This window comes from Nipponia nippon, unplaced genomic scaffold (assembly GCF_047370975.1).
Source record: "Nipponia nippon isolate SJK-2023a ecotype South Korea unplaced genomic scaffold, ASM4737097v1 scaffold_1, whole genome shotgun sequence".
NCBI lineage: Eukaryota > Metazoa > Chordata > Aves > Pelecaniformes > Threskiornithidae > Nipponia > Nipponia nippon.
The window spans coordinates 109,764,846-109,779,638 of record NW_028262290.1 but is presented as its reverse complement, the minus strand read 5'-3'; the positions used below and the strand labels follow the sequence as shown (position 1 = coordinate 109,779,638).

The 14,793-nt window shown below is 40.3% G+C and overlaps 1 protein-coding gene across 9 annotated transcripts in view; it reads left to right on the top strand.

The window, feature by feature from the left end:
* Positions 1-14,793, top strand: part of HECW1 (HECT, C2 and WW domain containing E3 ubiquitin protein ligase 1) — a 301,696-nt gene that overhangs the window by 206,536 nt on the left and 80,367 nt on the right. For all 9 annotated transcript variants that reach the window (XR_015706691.1, XM_087766783.1, XM_087766773.1 and 6 more), the window contains 2 exons: positions 870-1,039; positions 13,066-13,208. Coding sequence is in view for 8 of the 9 variants with exons in the window: in XM_087766783.1 (XP_087622909.1) it covers positions 870-1,039; positions 13,066-13,208 (313 nt within the window). In the remaining variant the exon portion in view is untranslated. The remainder of the gene's footprint in view (positions 1-869; positions 1,040-13,065; positions 13,209-14,793) is intronic.

The window sequence follows — 14,793 nt, the reverse complement described above, 5'->3', positions numbered from 1 at the left end:
GTGGAAAATAAATTAGCTACTGATCTCACTAATAGGAATAAGTGCTTATATTTTCCAAAGAAAGCTTAGATATGCATCTGGAAAAAGAGAAGGCCAGAGGCTTTAGTTTGTAGCTGTTGAGCCAAAATTAATGATATACCTGTAGATTGGTTTGCATTTCATTGGCTTCACAGGGACAAATGGACTTTGTGTCTTTCTTCAGAACATTATGAGTAAATTTTGAAATAAGTGTCTGCGGATTTTTTTGTCTGCGTGACTCATATTACGTTCCCTGGGAGTTCTGCAGCTAGAAAGCCCTGCTTAAAATTTGGATGTCATATACGAGAGTTTCCCTAAGTTACTACAGGTAAAGTTAACCCATGCAGGGAAGGAAACATTTTAAGGTGGAAAAAACGTAAAACAACTTCTTGTGTAGAAAAAAGTGGTCTAAAAGCTAAGATTCATAGAAAGATAAAATTGGTACCTAGGAGAAGTGACATACATTGGGTACCGACTGCCGTGTCTATGTGATTAAATGAATGGGTCTCTTTTTCAGAGTAGTCCTGCCACTGGAGTCAGGCTGAGCAAGTGCTTAGCTCCTTAGAAAAATCAGTAGATCACTTAAGTTGCACAAATATTGATTTAGAAACCAGATCACTCTGCACAATCGGGTTGTAAAATTTGCAATTTCATTATATAATCATTTGTGAATCCTAAATCACAAGTTCATTATGATTCAGCTTTACGTTACCTCACAAGAAACATAGTGAGTTTTTTCATATTCCTGCCGTATTATTTGCATTCCTTACCAGTTTCCTGTATGCTTCTCCTAACATCCCAGAGAGCTACCTGGAATGTGACAAATAATCCAGTTATTTACCTTCTTTCAGATTTCCAGGCTTTTGGTCTGAAGAAAGGAATGTTCTTCAATCCAGATCCTTATCTGAAGATTTCCATCCAGCCTGGAAAACATAGCATCTTCCCAGCGCTTCCTCATCATGGACAGGAGAAGAGATCTAAGATCATGTGTAACACCGTTAACCCAATCTGGCAAGGAGAGGTAAGCAGTTTGAGTGTTGAGCTGAGACACTTCATAAAACATGGAAATGACTCTAACAATATCCCTCCTTTTTTTTTTTAAATTCCTTTTTTGGCTAAGCAGTTGTTGACCTAAATGTGCTTGATGTATTTCATGACTTCTTGTCTTAATGCAAAAGGTTTAATTAGCTACAAAGATGAATGATACATTAAAACTTTCAGTATATGTTGTACTTTGTGGATGTAATTTATGACGTTGTTAATTGTTGAAGGCAGGCATAACCCAGAATTGAAAAATAAACTTGGACAGCATGAAAGGCCTGCTGCTAGATTGTCATAGTGTTCTTACACAGACAGGAGATATTGTATAAAGCAGAACAAGTATAGCATGCAAATAAAAAGAGTCTACGTGATTGAAAAGTGTCAGTGACAATATAAATTTAAGGCAACTTTGGCACGTTTGCCCATCACCTTGAAGAAATACTCTCTAGTCTGCTGCTTCTTGTTGGAAGGGCTTAGTAGGTATTAATGAGATCTGAGAGTTCAGTTGCTGCCTGCTGCTTTTAAAGTACACCAGAAATGGCAACAGACAGCAGGGAATAAGGAATCTCTTTGGAATTAAAGTAGCCTGACATAATGGGTGTGATTTACTGATGTGCCCTGTCAGATCAATATCTCCACTACAGGACAGAGTAAAAGTAAATAAATAGACTAAACAGATTTATTCAAATTAAAATGCAAATTGTAAAATGGTTTAGGGGTAATTAGGTCAAACTGTATAGATATGAAACTGTGAGTGGGAAAAAAAAGCAGAAATGTCACTGAATACTCCTACCTGGAGGAGGATAGTCAAGAAACTAGGTACCACATCAGGTTATGCGACAGGTGAGCCTACGTGGGGGAGGTTATATGGCAGGGGCAGAGGGGACTACCTTGAAATTAGTGTGAGAAAAATGCTTTCTAATAGGACTTAATTAAGTGGAAGGCCGTGTCAGGAGGCATCCAGCAAGCCGTAACTTCTCTGTGGCTCCAAGCATCAGACATATCTGGCTGAGGGGTCCCAGGTCAAGCTGAGGAGCTGGAACTGACATGGAGGATGAGGGTGTTGGCAGAGATCTTTCAGTAAAGTGCATAAGACACAGGCCTAGAGGCAGGCAGGCATGAAGGGGAAACTTGCTGTATGTGTATCACAGTACGTGTGATTGTGGGAGCTGGCAGCAAGTGTGGATGCCAGGAGCTGACACTCAGAGGAGGACACAGGGTATGAATGGTTCCACCGTTCCGTATCAGCCAGTTAACCGCTGAGGTGGCACGCAAGCTGTCCTTATCCTAAGAGGGATGTAGCAGCTCTGCCGATGGAGGCTGAAAATAGGCTTTTTAGAAGCCCTCAATGCTGGTCAGAAGTCTTCTCTCGACAAAGGCAACCGCCAGCCAATGTAATTTGTTCTCACTTCAAGGTCCTTTTGCACTGCTGGAGGATAAAATAACCAAAGAGTAAGAATGTGGCCCTGATAAAATGTCAAAGATGTCTTCTCTTCAGGCCGTGCGGGATGGCTGAGTTTGTGGGCTGACATTTCTTTTCCAGTGGAGTTTGGCAGCCAGAAAAGGAGAAACAATGAAATGACCTAGTTATGGACATCGGAAAGCAAGAGAGCACAGCTGGTTTCCAGCTTCTCTGTTCAGCCCCCTGGTTTTCTTGATTGCATGCAAGCACACTGCTTCTCCCTTTCTGTTGTTAGCCTGTTAGTGGCTAAGGAGTCTAAAACAGCAGAGCTGTCATTCAACGTGTTCTCCTTCTGCCTTCTCCTCAGCTGATACTGAGATGTTTAACTGCATGCATTTGTGTTGCAGTCTACGCACATCAGCTGGTCTGAAATCTTTGTTTTGGTACTGAAAACCCACGTTGGTTTCTATTGCACAGAAGACCCTAGGCCTGATTTTCTTCATCTTTGTCCCTTTATGGGACAAGGGGAGAAGGAAGACTGCAAACTACTGCTGAATCATGGTGGTAGCCATTCTTCTGTCCACCCTTTTTGCTGATGGATGTGAATATATGAAGTGAAAAATATTGAGGAATTGTAGCCATGTTTCATTAAATGGATCAGTCACTAGTTGTTTTCCCCAAAAAATATTTCAGACAATATATTATTTCAGAAGGATGATTCTTTCCTAAGGTTCTCTGTCACTACATGTAAATAGAAGCCAGATGTTCTTTTTTTTTTTTTTTTCGGTTGAATGACATATCTAATTTGTTTTGGCTGCTAAACTTGAAAAAATCTGGAATAGGTAAATAAAACTATAGAAATAGCTGTAGACTGGGATCTTTATATATGTTCTTGATTACCCTTGAGCAAATTCAGAAGTGAAAGAGTTGACTCAGTTTTGTAGGGCCTCAACAGTAAAATAAAGTCCTACAGACTGAGAGATGATTCATTTACTTACATTAATTCACTGTGGTATTCCCCATATACTTACCAGGTTGTTCTGTTTACGTAGTAACCACCTGCATTGTAGGAACACTCTGGGAGCACCATGATACCTCAGGCAATTTTTCACGTGTCATGTAATATTGATGATCACCTTCATTTCACGCACTGTTCAAATACTGTTCAGCACAAGTTATCCTGACTTAAAGCTATTCTTCCATTGCTCTGTTTTGCAGTACTTTGTACAAGAGGACATAAGGAAATGGAAATCTCTTACTAAGAGAGAAGAGTAGCATGTGACATCTTGACGCTTGCAGAAGGGCTCTGCGTGAGGTGAAAGAGCCCTCACACACTGAGAATTGTTCACTGAGACAGGTTAAAGCCCAGGTAGCATCTTCTGCTGGTAGAGAGGGGTCATTTTGTGATGTTTCTGTATGTTCTCACATGCTCACAGAAGCATACGATCAGGTTCTGCTAAGCCAAAGTACTGAATATTGCCATGTGTAATAATGACAAATGATAAGTACTTTGGGGGAGATTCAGATGAGCTACTGATGGTGCCTAGGCCTCTACAGGGTCAATGAGAAGTAGGCAGCTGCAGAAAATAATAACAAGTGTCTTCAGACCGGGAACTTGTTACTGAATCAGGGTTAATGGTCCTGCTTGTTTTCTTACCCCTGGCTCTACTTTCAAACTGGTACGTTCTTCAGCAACATCTGTACTGTTAAATGAAACAAGTGAGTTCTTGGAAACCGCATGCCACTGGACAGCTTGACTCTAAACTCCTAGGTTAAGCAGACATTGTGCTGGCAGTCTACACAGTCGCAAGAGCATAGTGTGCGAGTTGTCCTGTCATGCTGACTTGATGTAAAATGCAAAGGAAATCTCAGAAAGAAATGCCCGCTTTCCAAATGTTCTGTACATCCAGTAGAACTGAGGAGAGTAAACGTGGATTGTATCTCTTCTAATATTGATATTAGAAAAATAATTACACTATTCCCATAATGTTTCATATTGAGACAATGTGTCTGCTGTCACATTCTTTGGAAAAAGCTCCTTTAAGTAGATTGAATTTGTCAGCAAGCAGTAAAGTGATAGATAGTTCAGACAAGCAATAGAGATCATTGGGGATCATAAGCAACAAAGCAAAGTGGTTTAAAAAGTAGTTCACGTACCTCTAGCTGGTTAGCAAATTCTCTCGATGGTTTTGCAGATAAATTACTTCAGGCCTCTGGACCTTCCCTTAGACATATTTATGGTATTTCTTTCTAACTGTGGCAGTTTGAGCTAACTGCTTCTTCAGTTTTTGTTCATTTACTACTGAGTGGATGGAGAGCCTCAAGGAATGGGCAGTGAGATGACCATAAAAATTGGCTGTTGCAACCATCCAACATATTTAAAGTACTAGGAAGTTTCATCTGCTAAATGACGTGTTGAATTTGAACTCTGATAATTCTAGCTCTGGAAGAGCAGATTGCCTTAAAGTGGGAGCCCAGTACTAGGATAAAAGCTATCTCAAATCCCTGTAGCTTTGCTGTTTGTTTCTTTGCTTTAGCCTTTACAAATATTGTTAAATTATAGCTGAGGCACAGAACAGTGTTTTGGGTGGCTGCTTTATCACTCTGAAGACAGCTGCATTTCACTGGTGAATTAATTGATGTGTATAAGCAGAGGTGTTCAGTACTCTGTTGCAGGAGCACTTAATAAATAGTAGTTAATGTGTCAGATCTGATAAACAGAATTACAGTATTTTCACATGTGTAACTTGTACTCTCTGCACCTCAGATAACCCACAACCTTTCAAAAATACTGCACTTGAATAAATTCTCACGTAACCTGTCTCTTCAGATTACTAACACAAAATTGGAAGAAGGAAACAGTCAGGGACTCGAATGCCAGAGAGGTGGTTTGGGGAGAGAGGGCTTCTGTAGTGCAGGCCGTCATGAGTGACAGAAACATGGGGTTCGGATGCTGCCTGCAAGAATGCCCAGATGACACACATGCAACTGACTGAGTCCTGGTTTGTAACTGCTTTTCTTACGGTTCAGATTTCTAACTCAGGCACTGATTCTGTGATCATGGATACTGAACTGGCGTATGATGGACCACCCAGCAGTAGTGGGACTGAAAGATACTTTGTCAAAGTAGCCAGATCATGCAATATGGGGTTATATTAGCTCTCTGCTTCTCTTGAGGCTTCATGTTGGCTGATGTGATGGGTGCCACCTGATGTAGCACAAACCTGGAGTGATGCAAGCAGGGGATACTTGATCAAAGGTGAATCCTTCCAGAATGAAGTTAAACCATTAAAGATGCTTTAATATATTTGAATCAACAGTATGAATTTAAACTAAAGCAGGTTATATTTGGTCTGATTTTGATCTAATATTCAGAGCAGTGGATGCTGACAGTCCTACCATGGCCTCACAGAAACATTGCGTGATTTCACCAGAAGTCCAAAATGAAAAAAGCAATAGGAACATCACAGTGATTGTGAACTACTTATTTATTGTTTAACTTAGATAACCTTTTTCCCCTTTCTGCTGACAAACACAAAAGAATCTGCTGCAGAAACTTGGAGGCCTTTACACCTAAACATAAATCCAATGTAGGTGCAGTGAAATCCAGATCCTGAATTCAGTATGAGTTTTGCCAAAGATGTTATTTGGACCGAGTAAAGCCTTGTGGGTGGTAGCTTCACTGTATAACGTTTCTGCACACGTGGCCAGGTAAAGTGTAAAACATAGTTTGACTACACAGAAAAGCTGTGATTTTACAGCTACGTGTTTTTGAATATCTGGTGATGACTGAAGTGTGAAAGCCCAAGGCAACTTCAGTTTTTTCAGGAATGGGTTACGGTGTGAAAAAAATGTCTAGATTTTTTTTTTTAATATGTTATTCTTCTAGAAATGTATTTTAATTGCAACTTCTGCATCTAGAAGACTACCAGTCTTGCTAATCTTGTATACTAGTGCTCATGAGAGTCCTCAAATATTTTCAGTCTATGCTGTGCTCATAAATCTGTAGACAATTTGTGAGAGATGAAGAAAAACCCCGACTCTTTAAGCAGCATTTGCACTTGATTTATCCAAAGTTCTTTTAAATTTCTAATGTCTTAGGGCTGAAATTTGCCATTAATAAAGTAAGAGACATCTTGCACAACTATTCACGGTGAGCCTATTAACTAGTAACTCTGAATGTTGTGGAATACATGAAATAGATGGGAAGGACTTTTTTTATTTCTTGTTTCAAATACAGAGAGGTAGTGATTCTGAGGGTGAAATCTAAGAAGCCAGTTTGCTGAATGCCCCATCCAACTTTGAAGGAGTTCAGTAGAAAGGATTGAATCAGACCTTAGAACAGCAACGCATATTTATGTGCACTGCTTTTACGATAGGAAAAAAAACAAAACACATTGTGCCATACCAGAATAAGGTATGGCATTGGATCCGGCACTCTGTGGTCACTGCTGAATTCCAGGGCGCTCTCAGAGTACGTGTGGGCATGTCCCAGCCTTTGGCAGCAGTGGAGCCCTGTGCTTGACACTACTGACTCTGCGATATTTTATGTTGTCATTGAGGAGCACTGTAGTAAGTTTAAGAAACTGGAATTCCCCACGAGCTTATCCAGTTGTTTGTGTGGGTAATGTTGTATGTGATAGTAGTGATATGTAGAGGAAGTTTTTCAATGGGGAGCAGAATAATACAGATGGAGAGTGGTGAGTGCATTAATAGTGTAATTGTTTCACTGGAGTATTTGAAACGAAAAACCCACTAATGAAATATTCGGCTGAAAGACTAAATCTGTCTTCATCCATCAAATGTAATTTACAGCCTTTTAAGATTTACTTCTGCTTGTATCGTCCCTGTGGCATGATGGATATCGCAAATAAATTTTCTTTTTAATTATATTTCTTATTCAACTCCAGATCATGAGCCTAATTCTTCCTGTCACTGATGTATTAATTTACCTGCCTTTCACCAGTTAGTATACTGACTGTTTTTAAAGAACTTGACTTGCACTTAACTTGTCTAATTGGTGCTAATGGACGTATTCTGTTCATTTCAACAACTTCCTTGACAGCGTTACTGAGAGCTGATCACTGTGATCTATCCATATTCGGGGGTGTAAATAATACTGGTAAAAATAAAACATGGGAATTAATCATCATTAGTTGCCTTTCTATGAAAACTATTCTTAAGCTCTGGAAATGGTTCTGTTATCTTATAAATGGATACAGATGTATTCTGCCAGGTCAGCATTAGCATGTGGCTTCATTCTTTACTATATGTCATGCATTAAACTTCCACAAGATCTGTTCATGTTAAGAGAGTTAATCATCTATGTATGTAAAACTGTTGTTAGGTCTCGAAGCAAATAGGCACTGAAAAGTAGATCACTGTCTGAAACTCCTTCAATGGTGTTTGCTACAGTGTTTTCAGATCTTGCTTGAAGATGGCAGCAATAGTGTAAAATCAGATTTATATTTAGGTCATTGAGATGGTGTGAGAGTATGAATGTGTCAGCTGATCCTAGGTAGCTTTGATTCTGATTTGTGTCCCTCTGAGAGTGAATCTGCAGGAGGCAGCTGTGTAAAATCTGTGTAAAAGAGAGGAGAATCCTAATGACTGACTTGTGCTCAGACTTTCTGTGTATAGCTTCCTTATAGGAATATACCCGACAGATAACCATTTCTTGCAACAGTCCTAATACATTTCTAGAGGAAAACAAAAAGGTCTTCTCCCCCTCTGGAGCTCAGCACTCAGAGCTTCCCTGCACTCTCTTCCAAAGCCCCTAACTCTGGGGGTTTTCCAGGCTGGGATTCTACCAGACCAGACGCAGGGGCAGCTGGTTGACTCCCTCAACCTCCCAGTGGTGCTCCTCACTGTGAGGGTGTCCGTGATCTCCACTCATCTACATCTCACCTATAAACAGGAGCTCTCTCATGCCTAACCACAAAGGATCAGACAAGGTGACAGCCGATACGCTACATGGACAAGATGGGGTCTGAGAGTATTTCTAAGGGCCTGTAAGAAACAGGTTGTTCCTAATGGTAATTTCTTGGCAGTTTTCCTGGGGCAGTCTGCCATATCCTCTGTGGAGTGTGCTGTGTCATGTATCATCTCAAGCTCTAAGGGTCATTTTGTACGAAGCAATAGTTGACATGATATGCGGGGTAATGCACTGTGACTAATGCAACATTATAGGTAATTACTGGTTTGGACTAATCAGAGAATAGAGATTTAACTTCTTGTTTGTTATGCATTCATCCACTGTATAATTCATTTTACTTGAATTTTGGTTAGGGATCAAGTAAAAACATCAAGTTCTAGCCATCACTTACAATTTTTGTGGATTGTTCTTCCCAGTGTCCTGTTTTCTGCTATTATCCAAATAAATATATAATCTGTCATTAGACAAAGTCTTTTCCTTGGGTGGAGCTTTAGCCTTGAAACTGTAGCTGTTTTGGTAGATGAGTTTGCACCTGTGTTGAAATCTATTACTTCCTTTGAGAATTTTTGTATTAAAGTACAAAGAAAGCCTCAGACGAAGTCACAAACCACATCCATGCAGCCATTGTCAAGTTTGGTGGACCTCTGGACAGCTGGAGAGGCTAAACCTTTTGAAAAAGTTAAGTCAGGACATCATAATTTAAAAACTGCCAGAAATGATATTTTTCACTTTTGTTCTTTGACTGTGAAAAAAGCCCATTTATGTAAACTTCAGTACACCCGACTACAGTTAGTCTCAGTGTAAATTTTAGTTTAGTGTCTTTGGATTCCAGCAGGTTCCATGAAGTTCTTGACCAGTCTTGCAGAGTTTGCACTAACAGTTGTGATGCAAGGAACTTAAATTGTTGTGGAAAAAAACCCAACCAATGAACAAGCCCGCAAAATGAGTTGTGGCCCCAATGAAAACATACAGCTCAAAGATTGCTGTCTTAGATTGTGAAAGAAAATGCATGGTAGCCAATGCCAGCTGCAAAATATAAAAGAATCTGGCTTCAAGGAGTGACTGTCAGAAAAATCAGAGGTCTTTTGAAAATAATATATTTGCACTCATTGTACTAAAATTTTTGTATTCTTGTTTTTCTCTGCAACCATGACGTTATACTTCTTTTTAATGTGAAAGCTTAATTTCTGAGTTAATTCTGTAGTACTAAGAGTTGTGATAACAAGAAAAGTTCCAAATAATGGAAGAGTCACAGAAAAAAATGTGACAGTAACATCAAAAAATGGCAGCAGACTTATTCTTAAAATGCAGCACTTCTGGCTATCAGTGGTGTAGTTTCTGGGCACATGTAAGAAGCCCCGTCAGGCTTTCCTCATCCTGAAGAGAGTCGATTTTTATCTCTCTTGTGATCTTACAGCCTCCTTTTCTTGCCCCTCCTTGGGATGAATCATTAATTACAACATCACTGAGTGTGAACCCAAGGGTACTGCAGAATTTATAATTAGTGTCCTTTTTTTTTTTTTTAACTTGGATATGAAGCTTACGCTGTCATCTTCACAAACTGAGCATTGCTTTATGACAATTAGCAAATATTAGGCAAGGAAAGGATGTCATTTATTACAGCAGTAATATAATACTAATGTTTTATGTTAGTTACATTGGAGAAGACTACGAAATGCAGGATCCTTTCTCTTCCAGATAGCTAGGATAGTAAAGCCTAACGCTTGAACGGTGTGAATGCAGGCAGTGTTTTGTGGCTAAGGTACAGGGGCCGGTACTTGTCAGAAAAGAAGGTGAAGGAAGAGAGAGAAATTGGGATTTGATGGTGATTTGCTTCTGCATCCAAAAAAGACAGTCTCATCTTTAAAAATCACAAGAACCTGCATGTGTTCAAAAGTGATTGGTGACTTTTGAAAATGAGTTTACAAGTATTTGAGTTCTCAAACCTAGGTGTTTTTCTGGGATCCATTTTTCAAAGGGCCAGAGGCCAGTGTGTCCTGCAAACAAGGATTCCTTAGGGCTTTTCAGTGTGGTGGCCTGAGCCTGAGGCATCCATGGTCAGGGATTGCCTTAGAAAAATCTTGTCCATTAGGGATTAAACTAGATGAAAGCAACAGCAGGAGGAAGTGCTCAGATAATGGAAAACTGAAAGATGTAAAATTATCACTATTTTACAAGCTGTCTCCAAACCCATTTCACTGAGTTCACTTTTGATCTCAAACTGCAGTTGTTTCCAAACGGCAAAGCCTTTGAGCTCTGCCACAGGATGCTTCTGGTCTTAAAGGCCAAGAATGTGTTTCCAAAACGCTGCTGTTTTTATGCATCAGAACATTCTCCTAGAAGAAGCGTTTAGGAACTGTGATCGTGGACCAGGGGCTGGTCCCAGGGCAGTCTTGTGTATCCGCAAATGCAACGTGGTTGGCAGGTGATGAAATCAGAACACAATTTCATTTTACAAATTGTATGGAATATCCTGGCATTTGTATATCTGAGAGGCATGGCTGTTCAAGCAAAAAAGGACATTTCCTTTTGTTGGTTCCAACGCACCTTGCTCCGTGCATCCATACTCTCTGCTCAGGTGCTGATAATTACTCTGGGAAACATCAATGTGTTTCTTGTGCAAGAAAGGAACTGTCAGGCTTGGTTCCACCTGATATTGTGGAAACAAATGTCCATGCAGATTCTGATTTGCTTCAGAGTTGTACCACGAGACAAAATATTAGTAATGTATGAAGGTGCAGGTCATTAACCCATGTTTTACTTTCCACTTACGAACAGCTCAGTCTTCATCTGTGTGTGTACATGCTCTACCCCACAGAGACTTTTTTTACAATATAGGTGTCAACAGCTTAATAACGGAGAATTCATTAAATGGCAAATTGCTGTACGTTACAATAACCTCATTCAGTTAGAAGTTAATTCCCTTCTTCTGCTTTCCTTGTAAGTGTCATGAAGCAGCAGTTACCCAAGGTTTTTAGCAGGTGAAACAATGGTAATACAACTTTTTTTTTATAAGGCAACTTGCAATATATATGGGGAATTAATGTTCTCCCCTTTGGGTTTATTTTCTTTGGTAATCTGTTGCAAAGACGTAGAAGAAAAGAAGAAGAAAATAATACTTTAGCTATTATTTGAATCGTATCTCTCTGACTATTTGCATTTTTGCAGGGCCTGATTAACAGAATATCCCACTCACGTTGGTTTCACTTGAAGCTGTTCAAACTAAGCATTTCTGAAAATTAGATAATGATTCAATAGAGCAAGCAATTTATGGCTTAACTCCAGGCCTCGATAACCCAGAGCATGATTCTGTTGTGAAGATTGGTTTTGGCAGCAGGAAAGCTAGAAAATCCTTTCATCCGTCTCAGTATTCACTTACTACAGAAGTTGTCTTCCAGTTCAATACTGACCTTTCAGTTAGGTGAACAGCAGTCTTACAGTTTTCCTGCTGTTGCACACCACAGCAGAGATGTGCTTTTTTTGATTGATGATATTCTAGTAGTAGCAGATCTGTTTGGAAAAATGATTTGGTGACCTGTGTCACCAGCTCCAAGTCTGTACTGAATTTAGCTAATCTAGGAGCAAGCAAGGCCAAGTTATCTAATATATTTGCCTTTCACTATTGTTCCTAAATAGAGCTTTGCTTTCCCTATGGGGAGATCCCGACATCTCCAGGTGTCCTAATGCTCCTATGCTTGGAAGCTGTACACATGGACTTCCTTGCTCCTGCGACCTTAAATACCACCCTACCTCAGGTTTGCGTGCACACAGTCTCTAAGAGCTTATTGAAACATTACTTACAAATAAAAATAGATGTTCTTAAAACCAGATCGGCTGAGGTGGTGGTCACATGTTTCAAAGCACTTGGTGACAACAACAGTTCTAGGTGCTGCTGTTCCTATCTTCCCCAGTATCATTTGTTCCAGTAGCCTGTGCTGTAGCTTACCTTCTGGTTTAGCTCTCTATGGGATCGTGCTGTGAACCAGGTTAGGAGGTTGATCCAAATAAACAGTCTATTCAGACTTCTTTCTTTTTAAGGTGGGGCAGGGATAAGCAAGAGATGGAGAGATTTCAAGACGTGTCTGAAAACTCTGATCACGTATCGTTCACCTCACTAGATCCTCACTTCTCAATAGCTGAGGTGTGCCTCACAGCCGAAGTACCACAAATAGCCGGTCAAATGCAAAGAGGACTGATTTCACTTGGAGGGAAATGCTGACTAAACATCTCTCCAGGCTGCCAGTTGCACTTACATGCAGCTATTTTAAGCTTTTAGAACTTGGGAGGGGGGGGATGACCATAAGCTGTGCAATTACATTTAGATCAAAAATCGTTGCTAGGGCAGAGTTCATTAGATCTCTGCAAGTGTATTGTCCTTACCATCGGCAAGCCTTGTTTAGAGTGTTTGGATGCTACCATGGCATGAATAAATGAAATTCCTCTATTCTCCAAGCCTGATTCTACAGCATTACACAGTACCTGTAGGGTGCTTTCACCTGCCTGCTTTGAGGCCAAGCTCCTTTGATTTTGCAGGCCTGTGCCTTGGAGTCCAAGGACTGTTTCTGTCCTGTGAAAAAGCCAGAGACTTACAGAGGTCAATAAGCCTTTAGCAGCTGTGTGTTGTGGCCCAGCCACCAGCTTCATGTTCTGTGCTTTTCCTTTATTGCAGCAATTCAGCTTTGTCTCCCTGCCCACGGATGTCCTGGAAATAGAAGTTAAAGACAAATTTGCAAAGAGCCGACCAATCATCAAGCGTTTCCTGGGAAAACTCTCTATGCCGGTTCAACGCCTCTTGGAGAGACATGCCATAGGGTAAATTTCCTGCTTATGCTACTTTCTATTGTTTAACAAGTGTGTTGCTGTTTTTTAGTCCCTGGTGATATATCATTATGGTTGATATAATGATGTTGAGGGGAAGTTATTAAACTGACAGTTGTCTGATGAATTATGTTGGTCTTAATTTATAGGACTACGGGCCCGACAAAGAATTCCCTCTATAACCTTATCCATTGCATTTTGCAAAGTGAGAGCTGGCATTTAGGAAAGAAAATTGTTTTGTGTGTATCGTGGCTGCGAATCTGGAGAGTGCAATATTTTCAATTTGGATATTATTTTAATGTTATCAACAGGCTGTTTTCATGTTTCAGGGAATTACCTATGGGCTAAAATCATGCCAGATCTCTTCCTCCTCCCTTTGGTTTCTGGACAGTGGAAATGTTATAAAAAAATTATGTTTGGCATGTTGTAACTAAATCTTTCTGACCCTATCCTGCTGCCAAGGAATAACCAGTTCACTTGAGTTCACCAGCCCTGCCCTGCTTCCCCTTTGCATGAAAGTCCTGGGAAGGTGTATGCTGCCAAAGTAACACAAACCAAGTTTAGGAAGATGGATAGTACGCAGACAAGGCCAAAAAGTTGGCTCTAAACATTAAGGTTCAGACCTTGAGGAGCAGGGAGAGAAAGAGTCATCTACTGAGGAGAGCAGAGGCAACGTGGTTCCCAAGAAGGCGTTCTTGAAAATTGGATCTCAATTCAGCAGAACAGCGGGAAGCTGAGCTTGTTGGAAGTGTTTTTGAACAGCTGGTTCAGAAACTGGCTGTGATATTGACAGCTGAATCTACCAGAAGGGACTAAGCTATCTCCCTTCTCAAGTAGGGAAGATAGAGTAGCTTTTTAGAAACCAGATGGAAAAGAACAGCTTGGGGAAGGTGGAGCCCTATAACTGATATCACTGGCTTCCCTCTGTATGAGAAGATTTCTCATCATCTTCTGATTATATCTTCCTATTTTACTTCCTTATTGTAAACACTGTCTATCTAAGGATATACTTTGCCAAGCGCAGTGCCTCCGACCTGCACCTAGATCTGGCTTAGTTTTAATACCATAGTGGCTTTTAAATCTCAGGCAAGCTCAATGAGAAGTATACACACAAGTTCAAAAAGATCATACACAAATCTTGAGATCATCTCATTTATATGAGTTTCTGATGCATGTGAAATTATCCTAGCAAATATATTGGGCCCAACTGGCAGTGAGCTATGTTTCTTCAAAAGATGTATAAATATTACTATTTAGTGAACCCTTTACACTCAAAAAATGCTTTGCAAACATTGATTCAGCCTCATTTTGGGCAGCTGGGAAGTTAATCTCTTCTATAGTTTCATTCTGTTCTGAGGGGTGGATGAAGTGTGGCAAAGGGAGGGACCTGCACAAGGACAGAATGGAGTCATTGATCAACCTTGTCAGGAAGGTGTTCTCCTGATATTTCAGCTTCATAGAGGTAAGAGGGGTGGAAATAGATGAAGAGCAGTCATTCAGCCAGTTTGAAAAGAGAAGGTGGTAAGCGGGGACTGGCCTGTACAGGATTTTGAAAGAAAGGACAGGAAAGCTGAATTTT